At 35.3% G+C, this 17886-nt stretch overlaps 1 protein-coding gene across 1 annotated transcript; it reads left to right on the top strand.

Moving 5' to 3' along the window:
* The first annotated feature begins 7385 nt into the window (after positions 1 to 7385).
* On the top strand, positions 7386 to 17658 carry LOC111622561 (LIM/homeobox protein Awh-like). Its single transcript, XM_023364969.1, has 5 exons — positions 7386 to 7496; positions 10543 to 10724; positions 15346 to 15563; positions 15628 to 15879; positions 17223 to 17658. Exons 1-5 carry the CDS (start codon positions 7458 to 7460, stop codon positions 17336 to 17338), a joined length of 807 nt encoding a protein of 268 aa, XP_023220737.1. The 5' UTR covers positions 7386 to 7457; the 3' UTR covers positions 17339 to 17658.
* Positions 17659 to 17886: the final 228 nt, after the last annotated feature.

Here is a 17886-nt window from a genome sequence, read left to right as displayed (position 1 = left end):
TTTTCAATAGCCAACGCCCTTCTCTCCCTTCAGCACATCATTCATTCGCAACACACGCCCTTAATTAATTCGTTCCGCTTTCGACAGATGGCGCGATGTATGAGTGTTATTAATCTGAGAGTGTTGATGCCTATTGGTAAATTTTATAGCTTTTTTTCATCGGTCAGCCAATAGGATAGAAGATGTCTCGATAAATTAACATTTAATTCAGCTTAATCGAATTAGTGACCAATAAGGTGCTTCGAATTGATAATTTAAGATTTGGAAGTCCGAATTCTATTTAAAATAGTCGGATAGTGAACTAAGGTTGTCAAGACTTTCTACTTTAAATAGAAAATTCCTCTCGATGCTTATATTCATTTTATAACACGCTTTTTTTATTTTAAAGTTAAGGTTCTTTCTCTTTTCCGTTTAATATGCTTCCTCGAGGCCTTATCGGTTGATTTAACATATTTATTCCGGACCGTAGTTTAAATGGGGAAGATCCATGTTTTCGAAAAAAGCCAAAACTATTGAAAATACATAAGTTAGTGTATACGTATTAATATTTATTAATATTTCTATTTTTAGGCTATTTTATCCTTGTTTATAGTAAATACAATTAACCGGATAATTTCGTCAAATACCAAATTCGGATTCCTTTATCGGGCTGTTTGTTTGATGTTTTATCCTTATTGATGTTATTTAAAATAGCATTATTTTGAAATATTCTGCTGGTGCAAATATTATTATATTAATAACTTAAAATGTGTAAAAAATAAATTTTAAAAAATCGTTATGAAATTCTTCACAATAAATCTGCAAAATGATATAAAAGACCCATTAGTTCAAATAGTAAATATTATTATTAGTTACGGTAAATGAAAAGCTTCAATCAGTATTTGACTATCAATCGGTTGATACTTGAGGATTAGTCTACTTTTCTGCAATAGCCAATTGCCATCTATGCCTATTGCATAGTCTACACTCCTACTGCCATCTAGACTATAAAAGGATCCGTTAAACAACAATTTAACCTATTAAATTAAATTAACTTACATTAATATTTTGATAAAAAAACGTTTTTAAACGTTTTAAAGAGTAGGCTTAATATTATAAGAAAATACAAGCCTTATTTTAACCTACTCATATTATATTCTAGTTTATGATCGATCTAAATTTCTCAGTTTTCAATAACCGAATTTTTAAATTTAACTATATTTTTTAATGGTTAAGTCTAGTAAACAATATAAAAATTTAGATTTAAGGCTATATATTATTTTTGTTTAACAATTAGAAAGTTTTATCTTCGGCTACGATTCAATAGACTAATTTCAATTTTAAAATGAAATTTGTAATTACTAACTCTGTAATATTTATTAAATCAGTCTAATATTGTTATATTTTTTTATAAGAGAAAAAAGTACTGTACACCTTTAAAAGTAAACAGACTTAAGTTTATAACAATACTCATTGTATTACCAAGTAAAACTGTAATATTATAATTTTAAGCATTATGGAATCATTTAATTCGAATTTATTGAGATATTCTAGAAAAGAGAAATAAGTTTACTTATAGAAATACATTTTTATTATTTTTGATTTGCTATTGTTAACACGATGCGTAATCAAAGCTGCATTTAAATCTCTATTTTTAAATCATTGGAAAAGTTATGCAAATTCTATTATTAAAATGATATTTGTTTTTTATGTTAATGTTTGTTTTAAACGATAAAAATGGCTAAAAACACTACTATTTCTTTATCATTTTTTTTTTTAAATTTAACAAAATTTACTCTGACTTGCGATGTATGAAAGAATCGCTTCTGAAAAATGTTCAGGACTTCATCCTTTCATCTTAAATTATTCTTAACATTCTCTGAGTGGAAACAGTAAATTAATTTAATTACATATTAGTAAATACATTATTTGATATTTTAATTATTAGGCCTATTTTCAATTCTTGTTAAAACTACAGCATCAATGAGAATTGCGTTAATTCAAACACGAGGAGATTAAATTGGAATTTTCAACCTCTATTAGTCTATAGCAATGGCCACAGTCCTATCCAATATGAACTATTTCATTCGAAATGAGGCCGGTCGCAAACAAAATCGAAATATTTATGAAAGCTCACGGCAGTTCGGATCAGTTATAAATTAATAAAAAGCTTTTGGTAGAGTAAGCTGTAAATCTTGGTAAAGTAATAACAGAATATCGATTCATTGTAGGCTATCCAATACAGAAAAACTATGATGATAAGATTATTAACTAATTGGTTTATGCTTACAGTATCTAAACTATACAGAATTCAACTTACGAAATAGACTACATTTCCAACAAAAAAAATTTTTTTATTGACCTAACTATTTAAAAATAGTAAACTTCGGTTTAAATTATAAAATTATGGAATATTTTATAGAAAAGTCTCGATTACCTTTATTAGAATAAGATTCGGTGGATAAGAATAAGATAATGTAAGCTTTTCAGCGTTTCCTTAGCGATATTTGCTAAGGAACAGCTAATATTCAATATGAATTTCTTTTCGATATTTGAAAGGAGACGAGTGAAAAAGTTGCGTCAAATATCCTTTCCAAATTATCTTTAAATATAAATAATTAAGTTCATATCTTTTGTATGTAGGCTTAAATAACCAATTAATATCTAAGCTAATTCTTTTAAAAATAAATAATTTTTTACTGTAATAAATCGATTGGAATAGGCTAGATGCAGTATAGCCTATATTTTATAATTTAAACGAAAAATGGGATATTAACATTATACACACACCATTTAAACTAGCAAGAATTTTGCTGATAAGAATAAAAATATAAAGAATAAGACAAAATTTTCGAATTCCGAAAATTTTGGATGCCTCATTTCGGATGAAATAGTTCATATTGGATAAGACTGTGGCCATTGCTATAGACTAATAGAGGTTGAAAATTCCAATTTAATCTCCTCGTGTTTGAATTAACGCAATTCTCATTGATGCTGTAGTTTTAACAAGAATTGAAAATAGGCCTAATAATTAAAATATCAAATAATGTATTTACTAATATGTAATTAAATTAATTTACTGTTTCCACTCAGAGAATGTTAAGAATAATTTAAGATGAAAGGATGATGTCCTGAACATTTTTCAGAAGCGATTCTTTCATACATCGCAAGTCAGAATAAATTTTGTTAAATTTTAAAAAATGATAAATAGTAGTGTTTTTAGCCATTTTTATCGTTTAAAACAAACATTAACATAAAAAACAACACAGGCCTGTGAATTTTGTTTTGTTTTGTGCTTTTTCCTAGGTTACTCTAACCGCATATTAATTATATATTTAATTATTGGGTTTAAAAATGTGAGTAATAATCAGACAAAAATAGTCAATTAAATATTTGTTTAAAAACCGCATATTAATTATATATTTAATTATTGGGTTTAAAAATGTGAGTAATAATCAGACAAAAATAGTCAATTAAATATTTGTTTAAATAATCTAATTGGCAAAAACGAAAAATTTACCAGCTTCTATGAAAATAAATGTTAATATTTCGTAATATTCGAGTAATTGCATACACTGTACTGTATTGTACTGTACACTACACTTTTGTTTGTGCAGTATTAAAAGATTTTATGCCAATCTCATTAAATTGCAAGTTTGTTCAAATAAAGATCCGACAATGGTCGAACGCATGTTATTCGGGGTTATCGAAAGAGAAAATCGGGGATCCGCCTTAAATAGCACATTCTGTCCCGCAGTCTTCGAGCAATGGACATTAATGACGCAATTACATCTCTTGTTCTTCCGATTGTCCGTCATCTCCCACGGTGAACGGATGGGGTCTGACGAGGTTTTCTACCAAGAAAACATCCTCTTCTTTCCGGTTGGCGGGTGTCGACCGTAGGTGGCTTCCCGCCTGGCCAGATAGCAATGCAAGAAAGTGGATCTATTCCGAAAAGCTTAATTATTGCAAAAAAGGGATTTTAAAAACCCCAGATTTTTAAATAAATGATGCGACTGTACAGTAGAACGGTGTAAAAGCGGCAAATTTATTTTCTTCGTCGAGTGGATGCAATTCGAGGAAATGGTGATTGACCATAATCGACAGACGTATCATCCAGACGGGTGGGAAAAACTAGGATAACCTTAATCCGTTTAAAAGGAGAGTGGAAGAGCCTTTCATGCAGCCGAAGCGAAGGCAGATCTTTTTTTGCCACGTGGCCGGCACACGTGGCGGCCGGTCATCCATGTAAATCGGGACACGTGTCCATGACTGGCCGATGAGGCGGTGAAGTGGAAACCGCAGCGACCGCACCAGCACGGGCGAGGGGCTGATTTAATTGTGGCTCATGGCGGCGTGAATCGATAGATGGCGGTGTCGACAAGTCTAGTAACACGGTTAGCCTAGTCTCCAACACGGGAATCACGGTAACCGAATTACACGCCGGCCTAGTTTGGATCGCGGCTACCTTAGACGATCGGACTCGGAATTACGGCGCATTCCTCTGGGCTTGCCGACCACTTTGTGGATATGGAACCGCCTCTTCAATCATTGGCGGAATTTATTTTCCCCCGAAGAAAAACTAGATTATATAGTCTAAAGTTTGTGGTCGTTAACTGATAAGTTAACTTAAACAGGTATCGATCACGTACCGAACTCGACGTTTCTATTCGGTCCAGTAATGCAAGTTTAATCGCTAAGTATGAAGACCTGATCCCAAGAAGAATGATATCCCGCATTATAAATAATAGAATTTAAATAGAAAAGAGAAGACAGAGTTAATTGCAACAGATTTCAATTCACTCAGGACAAAATAGTTCTGAAAATCAACCGTATTTCTTTGATACAGAGGCTAAAATAATTAACGGTACGAAGGCTTACAAATTGCAGCTTGTCCGGGGTAGCGGATGGTGTTTGTCAATCGCTGCATCCCCGCCGTTTGTCCCATCTGCAGGCAGCGAAGTGTGATTAGACGTTTATGCAAGGGAGTCGTCCTTTTCAAAGCGCGGTATCCGACAATAGAGGTTGTACCCAAATTCTCATTAAGAGCCAATCGTTCACGCCACACTTCAACCCTCTATAACTTCCGAACTACTGACGCCATTATTTGACATAAAATGAATTTCCTGCAACCCGCAGAAAAACCCATTTCTATCTAATCATTAATTACATTTTACTAACCTAAAGGGCGTTTTTGGAAATTAGACATATTGTTACTTAAATCTTTCTTACGTGAATCGAATTCATTATTCAACTTCGTATGCAAGGACGAAGAATCCGTCGACCGAAACTTGTATGTAAACTAAAGGCCTACTTAGATCAGATCTGCCGAGAAATTTCATATTCAAATTTTTCGTTCGATCATAAAATACAACTGAAAGCTGCCAATTCGTACATAACAAAAAAGTTTATTATGATAAGGAGAAAAGTAGGTACCAGGTGCATCGCCATGTCTGATTTGCATCATTTTGTCTCGTTGGCCCGAATCTTTCTCGAAGCGACAATGAAGAAAATTTCTCTTCCTCTTCTTAACAATTAAGCTGTTTTAAAGTACAGTCGGATCGAATGATCTTATTCTCGGTTATTTGAGTTCGAATCTTGATATTTTCAATATGAAAGACAAGTTGGAGTCCTTCGGGCTACCTTAAAATAAAAAAAATAAAATACGCGTTGGAACGATATGATACGTACAGTACAGTACTGTATCTGACAGTCCGAAACAATCAAAAGGACAATGATTTATTAAGACTGTAAGCATAAATATCAGTAAATAAACAGGTTTTAATTTTTAATTTTGCTATTAGAACTGATTAAAATATTATTAACTGAGAGATTTTATACTTAATCAAAAATTAATATCAATGAACTTCGATCTAATGGTTCAGTCAATGAAAAAGAATTTTTATAAAATGAACATTAAAATAAAATCCCTTAATATTAGAAACATGAAGTTATATTTATTATAACTTTATTGTAAATCAAAGAATTCTTTATTAAAACTATAGCTTCTAGAGTTTTAAATATCCAAACATTGCTGTGTTAATCAACGATCTAAATTTTGGATCTTTCAGGCCCGTGTTTTCCTGTGAAGCATTGTCAAAAAATTTCTGACTCTATCAGAAACCTTTCATTCAGAAACAAGACAAAATTTTACGCGAATGTGTGAAAAAAGCCTGAGGGTTGCTTCGTTTGTATTCTCGACAAACGGTACAATCTCGTAAACATTCGAAGGAGCCATGTTCAGACAGAACATGCTTCCATTTAATGTGAAGACGAACTTATCTGATTTGAACGTCGGCGAACTCTCGTAAATCTGTAGAATCAGTCGATCGCCACTCTACCTGTTCTCTCAGGGATGTAAATCAAGCGTTTGTGATCTATCATGCAAAACTCGTTATAGTGAAGATTCGACAGGCCACGGGCCAAAGAATTAGGAATAAACTCCATTACAAGATGGGAAGAATGGAATTCGGATGAATCCACCCTCCAACCGAGATCAAAGTCAGTGAATAGTACGCACCCACCCAAAACAGTGAAGTACGATGTTTCTCTGTCGGGGATCTTCGTAAATTAGTCGTGCGCTTGGCAGTTGCCGGGTCACAAAACAGTATAAAAAGTTAGAAAGATGCACCCCGCATCGGGAAAAGCAACGACTGCTCTTACTTTTAAACATTTCAGGACAGAAAGACCTTTTCAGTGAGGGTGGGAGATACTGAGACTATTGGGAGGACGAAAATTCCCAGTTTCTTTATCATACGCCGATTCAAAATACTTTTCGGCCCGAGTAAAACTTTTTAAGATTCAGCACGAATCCTAAGTTTAGTCGGCCCTCGTTGACCATAGGTCAAAGGGTCGATTTATGCAAATGTAAATACGATACGAGGATACATTACGGGCACAATTACATTGATGACAGTTGCGATTCTGGCAAAAGGGGCAGGACTGGGCCCGACACGCTCGAACAGACCTGGTCCTGTTCACACTTCAACGGTTCCGCTTTGTGTGGCAGAACCGTGGTCTTTACCCTGCCTGAGTTACTGCTCGGGGTGTAAGCGGTCAATATGTCAGTCCGCCCCTATTGACGGGGTCAACCGCACGTCGTCTACAAGAGGCGCTGTTTGTTCCCACTGACGTCCGACTATTGTGCGGAGTCTATCAAAAGTAGAGCTTACCTTTTGCTCCTCTTGTAGTTTGTCGTGTTCGGAAATGACGGATACATGCAGGCCCTTTTGTCCGAGTACACTCGACTTTCGACGGTGCGGGCACAAAGCGGATTCGCACATGGAGCGAAAATTGTGGCGGATACCAGGACACACCCAAGACTCGTTCCATTGGACGGAGCTCTCTGACGTCAGCAGATGCCGGGTTTACCGGATCGAGCAAACATTTCTGGTTATTGCCAGTTGGTCGGTTTTAAAGCGAATAGCCGGTCGGAGAGAATCCGTGTCCGGGCCCTCCGAGGGTCAGTTCTGGCGGAGATGATCAGTGATGACCAGGTGACTGTTAGTGTGATGAAGGTAGGTGCTCTTCCCCTTCCTTGTTTTTTCCGATCTATGTCCGGGTCGGACTAGTTGCCCACTCTGTCTTTAACAGCCCGTAGGCGCGTCATTCGTCTCTTGGGGACGGAAGTTAAATTTTCATCGAGTACGGTCTGAAAGCTTAATTTGGAAGGGGGAAGGAGATGGCCAGTGACGTCATAGAGACGCTCCAGTTTGAAGTGGTAGGGTAGAAAAGGTGCTCTCAATCTGTCCATAACTGAAAGAAAATTAAATGGTTTTACTGAGTGAAGGAGTCTCTAATAACTTATAATTGATGGTTAATGTCTTCCTTTCTATTTTTTTCTTCTGTGAATTTCCGTCCTCGAGTTTTTTTCCCCTTTCTAATTTGCGTACAAAAGGTCCAGACTTTTATACGTAGATTAAAAGTACACGTATAGACAGAAAATATTCTCATCCCTCTTTTACTAATGCATCAGTATATAGCACTCGGACACAAAAAAAAACGAATTTTAAGATTATGAAGTCAACATTTTCTAAAAAAATGGAGATGATAGGACTGTTTTCAGATAGATCTATTTAGGCCATTCGAATGCCATCTTTAGCCGAGTCTCATCACTCACAGAGATCTTATCTCTGCTATAGTCAGAGAATTAGATGCTGCGGTGTAACACCTTTCTGTCTATTTTACGAGTTTAGGTAACTCCAGTTGTCGAAAAAAAAAGACAAGAGCACGTAATCTCGGAATTAAAATTATGGCCGGATAGAATTATTAAATTTGACTATTTGGCCAATTCCCGCACCGGAAAAAAAATTTAAATTTTAAAAACAGACAGGAAGAACGCCAGTGTCCAGTCACGTGATCTACTTGGAATTCCGTTCTCGAATCTTTCATAATTACTCGGTCCCTTGTCTTAGTACACGTGACCAGAATTCGATTGGAACAGAACAGCTTCTCTGCAGGGATATCATAATTTGTTTATCTTGTATACAGTTCTTTCTTTTGCTTTAAACTCTTGAACTGTTTCCGAGTCAACAAAGGGAGGATAGATCTAGTTATCATGCAAATACACCGTTGCATCCTATAAAAATAATAATTAATTTTTCGCCAAAAATACCTCTGCAACGGGAATAAAAAAAAATAGTGTAAAGACCCGAACTGCGCGTTAAATTTTTCATTTCCACACTTAATTACTTAATCTTATTCGTATAAACAGTTAAACTACTAAATATAAAAACTTAAATGTCAAACTTAAAAAGAATTAGCCATTAAATTATGCAATTTCGTAATATTATAATCGCATTTACATCCTTACATGAGAAAAATTTTAACGGGGTCGTTATATTACTAAAATAAAAAGAAATTAAAAGAAAAATCGAAATACTTAAAGTTTTTAAGAAATTATTTACCTGAATTGAAATCCAAGTTGGGAGAGATGATCTGAAGGTAGATTAAATTAGATAATGGCAAAGAAAAGTCACTCCGGAGAATACATTCTTGGAAAATTGAGTCACGTGAGAGAATAAAGTCTACTTTCCTCCTTTACTCGTTTTCCGATCCCCTAGTGACTGATAAATGTGCGGAGGTGTTAAGGGGCGAAAGGAAAGAGAGTTTATGAGTAATGGCAGTGGCTATTAAACCGAGCATGCCAAGAAAATCGGAGAAGTAATCGTTTTTGACTAAGTTGATGAAATAGAAGGGATGCAAAAGTTTAGACGTAGCCGATACGCGCCAAAGGACAGGATGTGGAGTGACTCCGACCAATTGACAATTGCGGGGAGAGGACCGGTTGGGTTGCAGTCATTGTTAGTTTAGGAAACTCTATCTGGACGTGGTGTGGATCAAATTGATGGCCATCTCGGTCCATTGTCACTTGGGTTATGCTAGAAGGAGTGGGCCGATAGTCACGCCTTTTCGGGTTATAGCCAAACTGAATATTTTCCAACTTAGTTGGAGTATGGTCGTCCATTTTTCTTTAAAACGGGTCGAAAGATGATACGATCGGGCCATAAGAAATCCCGAATCCCAGTTAAAATCCGTTTGCTTTCCCAACCACGTGGATCAAGCGGGTGAGTCAGATATTGGAGGACCGCACGCTGTCTGGCGGCCTCCACCTGGTCTCTCTAGGACATCCCATACATCACCGGAGTCAGGTTGACCCCTACGGGGATCCAGTTAACCTGTACTTTTGTTACAGACGAATTTTTCTCGGCATCCGGATCGCCTTTCACACATTCTCGTTGACGGCATCAAGCAAAATTTTTATCAAGTACGCAGAAATTTTCCTTTTATTGTCAAATAAAGCCACAATTGAGACTTCCTTTCGATAGTCTATCAAAGTAAGGAAACTAATAACAATCAAGTAACGAAACCTTTTTCCATTTCGGTCTCTGGCCAACTTGATCTTTGTCAACTGAAGATGACGGCCGTCCGTTTCGAATTCTTCTGTCAACCTCAATCCACAGGTCGGGCCACGTGATCGGAATGAAGAAGAGGCCGTGGACAAGTCGTGATTTTGACGACGTGAGCCGCTTACTAATCGTAAGCGCACAGGCGCGTAGAAACACTGTGAGCGAATGGAAGAATGTCCTCCACCCCAGTCAAATCTATTTATAAATCTAAAATGGCCCGAGTCCGGTAACGAACACAGACTTAGATCCCGATGTAAAATCGCACCTAATGCTCTGGTTCTACTATGATCCGAAAACATCTCTCTGTGCCAGAGGCATCCGTCAGGCCGGATCTAGCAACTATGACGATTAACACCTCTCGACTGCCGTGCGGTCAAACGCCGATTTACAAAAGAAGTAGCTATTGAAACTCGCCATAAAAACGTTGGAGATGCTCGTAATTTCCAGATTTACGACCTGGTAAGATGATGTTCACCCCGACATTTTACTATCGTTCTTGTCTATAATTATACGAGGAATAAAAAGCAAAGCAGGGCCGCTCTTTTGTCAATCCCGCTGACTTTTTTTTTTGTCAAAAACGCGACCGTACTAAGAGCGTTAAGAATGCAGAAAACTCTTTTTGATTCCTACTCTTTTCTTTTTTTGTTTCTTGCAGACAGAGAGAGAACTTTGCTATTCCTGCAACCAGCTGATAACCGATCGTTTCTTACTTCGAGTCAATGGTCAATCCTGGCACGCTCATTGTCTTAGATGTTCCGTCTGTCAAGTAGCCCTCGACCGGCAACCATCTTGTTTCGTCAGAGAAGATCATCTCTACTGTAGAACCGATTACGTCAGGTAAGATCACTTTTCTTAGGTAACAAAATTGATGCAATACCTCCCGTCAAACGAATGAGAATCTCTAATATTCCAACACTATCGTCGAAGCGTCAAATGCAATTGCAACTTCCTTTACCTATGAGTTCTTGCGCTAAAATGCTTAGAAACGAAAACTCTATCGAGAACTGACAGAAATGTTCGTAAAAGTATATGGTGTATGTTCGTAAGTATGCATCTAGTTGGCTAGAATGCCTCTTATAGCGTGTTGTCGAGTGCGAACAGCGAGACATTATCTTCTGAACGCGGCGGGGAACCTCGCGATCTTACCTAACAATCATTTCGTCCCCTGGCTTTTTCACACCTGGGTCGAGGCGACCCGCCGGGCTCTCTGACAACCAACGACGACTTCGCATTCCTTCAGCCAAAAATATGTCTGCTGGGTCCACTCGCTTATCGTTTTATAAAACGGATGGATCTTTTATTGGTCACTAGAGCTTTTGCTTTGCCCCGCGTCGGTCGGATCGGACTATCGAGACAGAACACGCGACACTTGCCACAGTTTTCGCTCAGTAGACTTAATTAGGTGAAGAAGAGGAGTGGAGAACATCCCCGGGGAGGCAGCAGTTAGCACAAAGTTAACTGGTATGGCACCCGTCAGAGGGATTGCCAAATTCCGACGTGATTAGGACTAATTAGCCGGACAGTGGGGATGGGAATGTCCAGGGGAATTGGACGTGAGCAGGTTGACTGGTTGTCGTTTGCTCTGGCTAACTAGACTGCTTCCGTATTCCTGAGCCACTCGTCCCTAGCGATTGCGGATTTTTACCTTCTATTTTTTAGCTCCCACTTTCACTTTAGTTAACTGGTAGTCTCTATATAACTGAGGCTCACAGTCGAAGTTTCGTATCCGCTGCAAATTGATTGTCCGGTAGTATTATTAAAAGAATTATCTTATCCTAGGAAATAATTCGAGATAAATCAGAAATGAAAATTTGGAATTAATATATTCTTTATTACAATTTAACGGATTTTCTTTAAGTTTTATGAGTAATTTAGAATGTTCTCAATTGTTTATCCAACTTATCCGGAAAGAAGGCCGGACTCACTGTAAGTCATACAAAATATAAGTTTTTCTTTAGCTCTACTTTCTCCGCTTAACAAAAAATTAGATTCCAGTTAACTTTCACATCTCAGATTCATTTTCCATTTACTCATTTAAATCTTATAATAAAATTTAATGCATAATTTTAAATTTTGTTACAATTTTAGCCAAATTACGTTAAATTTTAAATAACATGATAGCATCGAATAAATTTTCTAAGAAAGAAATGAAAGATAAAAAGTCAGATCGTTAAGATTTTAATCAATTGAATCGAAGAACTAAATCTGAATTAAATATATATCAGTAGCAGGTAGCTTTAAAAAATATTTCAATTTAAATTTTAACTTCTCTGAGAATTTTAACAATTAGGCCTACTGTTCAAATGATTACGGCCTGTTCTAAAGAATATCTTCATTTTTCCCAGCTTCATTCTGTTTCTAAAAGAGATGGATTCGTGATATTTCTATTAATTTTTAAAAAAAATTAATTGCGAAGTGAATATGAAGTGAATTGCAGTTAGAATATAACGAGAGATCACGCAGTCACGATTTAATTAATTATCTACACAAATAGTAGTCACCAAGAAAGCATATTGCGTATCTTTAATCAAAATAATAGTGGGCCTTTCGATATATTGCCTATCATTTAATTTTATATCATAATCAATCTGTTAGATAAATCGATTTAGTACTATAATTTGACTTAAATCGATTAAGAATGAAACCGAATACAGGTTATTTCCAATAGTAGACTAGTATAATTGATGCCTTTTGACTTAATTGTAAGAAGAAAGCTTTATTTATTAAATTATCAAGCCTTTTCAGAGAGAAAAATTAAGATTAAATTCTAGGAATAAGTCTATCTGAAGCTATGCTATCAGTTTTAAACTTAAAACATTTATCACTTTTCCCATAAATACAGAAATAATTATTGATTACATTACTTTTTAATATTAATCTTCAATAATTTCATCCTTTCTCTAATGTAGTATTTAAGATTATAGTTTATTATTAGATATTTTGAAATAAGAGAAGCTATTGCTTATTGTTTAAATGAAGCTAGACGAACTCTGGGATAAATATCTAATAAAATTGTATATGTAGGATTTCTTAATTCAAAGCAATCTATTGTCTACTAAACCCGTTTTCGTCTATTATTTCTAAATATTTTAAGAAATTTAACAAAAATCTAACATCTTCGTACATGAATATTTAAATCTTATGATAGTATTCAGTTTATCGAAATCGTTTTTATATCGCTAGGATTTAAGATATTCGTTAACAAAACGTGGAATGGATGACTACTACTAAATGGTTCTTTACTGTTAGAAAAAAATACAATATTTTCAAGAAGGAGGAGTGGCCTCCGGCATTAGAATTAGTTCGGAAGTGGGTGAGGCGAATAGAATTTAAATAAGAGCCACAACCCTATTTTTGCTTTAACTAAGATACGGAACGAATCAAAAAACATAACTTGATAACTCGAATGTATTGAATGAAAGGCGTTATCTCGTATATATCCTTCAATTATTTTTTTTTATCAGTTTATTTATCGATCGTTTCTTCCTGGTAAAAAAATTGTTTTTCACTTATCTGAAGGAAAAACAAAATAGAATTCAATTCTATATTTAAATTAAATTAACAGTAATTTAAATGTTATCAAACAATAGAAACTAAACTGAAATTTCGAGATAAAATGAAGACGATGTTATAGAAAAATAATAAATAAGTCTACCTTGTTTTTTTCAGCTTTTCAGAGGATGATTAAAAAAATATTATCTATTATCTATATGGAATGAAAAAGTATTGTCGTTAGAATTTAAAAAGTTTATTGTATTTACAAAATGTATATCGTTCAAAAATGACACAACTCATTGAAGAATAAGGAAGGAAACGTAAATTAATGAGAAATAAGTCGTTATATTATGTGTTGGGTCTGTAATGCTCCGAAAACAGAATCGACTAATCAATAAAATAGTTTTTAAATTAGTTTATTTTAGAAATATCAAGTAGAAAGAATTTCTCCTTTCGATTATTTCCTTACGGATTTACATACAACATAAAGAGCACTGACCGAACGGATCTACCATTTTCTGATAGTTGCCCAATACAGATAGAAATATAATTTGTGTCTGAATGACACAAACACGGTTCCCTTCATCGGCCGAGACGACAGCTTAACCTTCTGTACTCGTCAAAAGCCAATGAGGTTAGACAGCGTTACGCGCGATGTGGTACTGTCACGTCACGCGTCTGACATCAATTGGTCCCGATAAAAAATCCCAAATACCGGCAATTGCTGATTTTACTTATCGATTGTCGACAGCCATTAAAAGTTAAAAAAAAAAAAAAAACTGTTAACTAGAAGGCTTTCGATTAAAACTTTCCGAGTTATTATATTTAAATGCTTAAACATATACTTGATCAGTACAGAAGGATGAAATAACTATGCTATATAATTTTATGTGCTACCATTTTAGATCATTCAGATCCAGTAAGATACTGAGAGAAAGAATATCGAACGGTAGAAACGCTTACGATTTATTAACATGTCGGGACGGAGAAGAAAAGCCTATTAAGTCTTTTCGTTTACTGCTGGGATTAACGTCTAAATAGACCTATTCGTTTTTGGGGAACAAGTAACAGTTCTAAGCTTATAAAAATCTGTGCCGATAAACTATGTTAACCAAGCTTTATTAGAGATAGAGTTAATTTTCTACAGTTTAAATAATATACAGAATATAAAAGAAATTTTGATGAACTTCACTATTTTCCTTACTAATTTTGGTATTAAGGCGGTTCTATCAAAGAATCTGTGATTGATATTATTTCTTCAGAGATTCTAGGTAAATACTTAATTCATTCAGAACCTTCGGGAATCCCTATAAAAATTTTTATAGAAAAAAGATAGGATGTGGAGTGACTGGCTGCAATAATCAATCCAAATCAGTATAGATTTATTGAAGAAATGGTCCATGACACAAAGCTACCCTCTAACGTGTTAATGAGACGTTTGGAAAGCCGCAAATTTGTCTAATTCCTTTTTGTGTAAGTAGAGAGTGACACCGGTGGTCTTATTAGTGGGGATGTATCTGTACACTCACATCCTTCCGGTAAACATAGCCCGCGGTCCCGTGACGTAACGACCGTTACATTTTTAGCCCACACGGCGGCCACGCGATTCACGGCTGATTGGTCTGCAGCCGGTTGAAATTTCATTAGTTCGTCCAGGGAACGCCGCAAACTCGATTTGTCGACGTGAAACTGCTGGCACGGAGCTGAAGGGAGAGCCTGATGAGGCCAGTTGACCGTAATATGTTCATTAGTGGGTTGCAGGGGGATCGATGCGCCCTTCTCTTCTCCGCTAGTTGCACTCCCTTCTCACCTGACACACTATCCGCCCATGATTCTTGCTTGTTCTATTGCCTATAGGCCGCTAATACAGTATATGAAAAGCATTGACTGAGTTCACTGATCAATTGCAATCCGCTTGTCAATATTTGTTCCAGGAATAACCAGATTCTTTACTTATTTTCAGGCAATTCGGTGCCAAGTGTGCCAAATGTTTCCGAACTATTCAGGCATCAGATTGGGTGAGAAGAGCACGTGACCAAGTATATCATTTGGCCTGTTTTGCCTGCGAAGCTTGCAAACGTCAACTGTCCACAGGAGAAGAATTCGCACTGCACGAGAACAGGGTGCTATGCAAATTACATTACTTCGACTCACTGGACGGAGCAGCGGGCTCCAACGACGGTAATAACTGTTGCTATATGCAACCTATTTTATTTATTAATATTCCAACAGCTTTTTTTCATAGAGAACAGCGAACACGATCTTCAACAGAAGACCAAAACTAAGAGAGTCAGGACTACTTTTACAGAGGAACAACTTCAGGTGCTACAAGCCAATTTTAATTTAGATTCAAATCCCGACGGGCAAGATTTAGAAAGAATTGCACAAATTACGGGATTGAGCAAACGAGTGACTCAGGTTTGGTTCCAAAACTCCAGAGCCAGGCAGAAAAAGTACATGACGAATCAGGCGAAGAAGGTCAACTGTAGTATCGGAAGTAAGTACAGTATCTTGTTTAAAAGTTCGGACAGGCCGAGGCCAGGCAGACTAGAGACCATAGAGTTATTACACTTTCGTTTTTCTTAGACTCATTCTCATTAGACATAAATGCAGATTAAATGTCGCGCTGGATATATCCGCTTCATTAATAACATTTGATTTTAAATTACAGTAGTCCCTTGTTATATCGCGCTTGTCGGGAGACAAAGAAAAAGCACGATATATCCGGCGGCGCGATATAACCGAGTACAAAAAATTCTGGACTTATACTAAACAGATTTAGGCTATACATGCTGTGAAATTTCTATTTTTTCATCAGCAAGTGTTTCTAGTATAAAATAAGATTAGTTTTTCAATATTTAATTTTATTCGTGTTTATATCGTATTAATTGACGTTTACTTAAACATATATACCATTGTTAAAGAAACAATGCCACGTCCATTTAGCATTGTTTCTTTAACAATGACATTTAAAGACAAATACTGTCGATATAAAAGTAAAATATCAGTTGCGATTTTATTATACAGTATTATAGTTCATAATAAATCTCTTATTAAAAATTCGTGTAATTTATATTTTTCAATAAAAATTATAAATACAGTAATTGAAATTTCAAAAAATAAATATTGAACATATAATAGTGCATCAACTTATAAAATTTCAGAGTAAAAATTCTCTAGAAAGCAAAATAAAGTTATTACTGTATAAAAATTTTAGTACTTTCTGTTAAAAAAATAAATAAATCTTTTCCTTACTCATTACGTGGTGAATTCGAAATTTCACACCTTTATGTGAATTGACGGTATTGCGTCAATCCACATAAAGGTCTGAATTTTCGAATTCACAGAAACTTGTGAATGAGGAGTACTTAAAACCAATAAATAAACAATTTTAATATCAAAAGGAAACCAAACATAAATGATAATTGATCTGTCCACCTGTTTTGCTTATTTAGATCTTGACGAATTTATCACCCGCAGTGGTTACTTTCAAGGACAATGGTAGTGATAAAATACCGTATTTCGTTGCAAAAAAAAATTGAATGGCAATTGGTATTATTGGTATTGTATTTATAATGACTAGAGTTCTTTTAAAATTTTGGGGGATAAAAAAAAGCGCGATATATCCGAATCCGCGATATAACGAGGGGCTACTGTATTTCGAAAAGAAAATTGGTTTGGGCAATTTCTATCATCTTTAAATTAATACAGTTAAAAATATTTCCAGATTATAGAGAATAAATTCAGAAATTGAAGTTTTTTTTCAAAATTTGGTTGGTCTCAAGATCTGCTGGCAGAATGTTTAGATAAAACATGTAAGGCCGATATTTACTCTTTCAGCAATCTCCATGCCGACTGTGACGGCTACCACTTCGTGTCCGGGATGCGGCATGTTGTACTGCCTATGCAGCCACGCCAATATGAACATCCACGTAAGCATGGGCCAAGTGGCGTAAATTCGAAATTTTGCTCAAAGATTCCGGTTTGCAAGACTGTAAAAGAATTTCCTGTAAATAAAATGGTGCACTTGGCCTCAAACGATCGGACATCGGACTGATAATTTCCCAACGTCCCTTCTATTTTTTACCTCTTTCAGACCAAATTAAAGTAGAACTTATTTGGTGCTTCAGATAATTCATATTCTGAAAGTGTCCGTGTTCCATTGTGCAATGTTCCTATATATAAAATTTGGGTGTTCATCTACAATGTTATATATATTATATATATAAATACACACACACCAATGTTTTATGTTTGTAAATAAAAACCATTCATTCCCTAACTGAATCTTGACTCAATATTAATTTTATTAATTATGTAAAAAATAAGAAAGTAACAATATGTGCAATTTAATTATAAATTACGAAAAACCGACAACTCGATATTGACGTGTTTATTCTATAGAATATTTCAAATTATTTGCTTTATGAATACGATAGAAGTTAATAGTTTTTAGATGTGTTCCTTACATTATTGACCTGATGTTTAGTTTATAATTTTTTGC

The sequence above is a fragment of the Centruroides sculpturatus genome, unplaced genomic scaffold (assembly GCF_000671375.1).
Source record: "Centruroides sculpturatus isolate CEXI.00-Female unplaced genomic scaffold, Cexi_2.0 scaffold199, whole genome shotgun sequence".
NCBI classification, from domain to species: Eukaryota; Metazoa; Arthropoda; class Arachnida; order Scorpiones; family Buthidae; genus Centruroides; species Centruroides sculpturatus.
The sequence above is the reverse complement of the archived record's forward strand: the minus strand, read 5'-3'. Positions and strand labels throughout refer to the sequence as shown.

Excerpts from the sequence above, each read along its gene's own strand:
- LOC111622561 (XM_023364969.1), top strand. The coding sequence starts at position 7,458 with ATGATCAGTGATGACCAGGTGACTGTTAGTGTGATGAAG. Across the intron at positions 7,497-10,542 it reads TGACTGTTAGTGTGATGAAG|ACAGAGAGAGAACTTTGCTA; the intron begins GTAGGTGCTCTT and ends TGTTTCTTGCAG. Across the intron at positions 10,725-15,345 it reads TGTAGAACCGATTACGTCAG|GCAATTCGGTGCCAAGTGTG; the intron begins GTAAGATCACTT and ends ACTTATTTTCAG.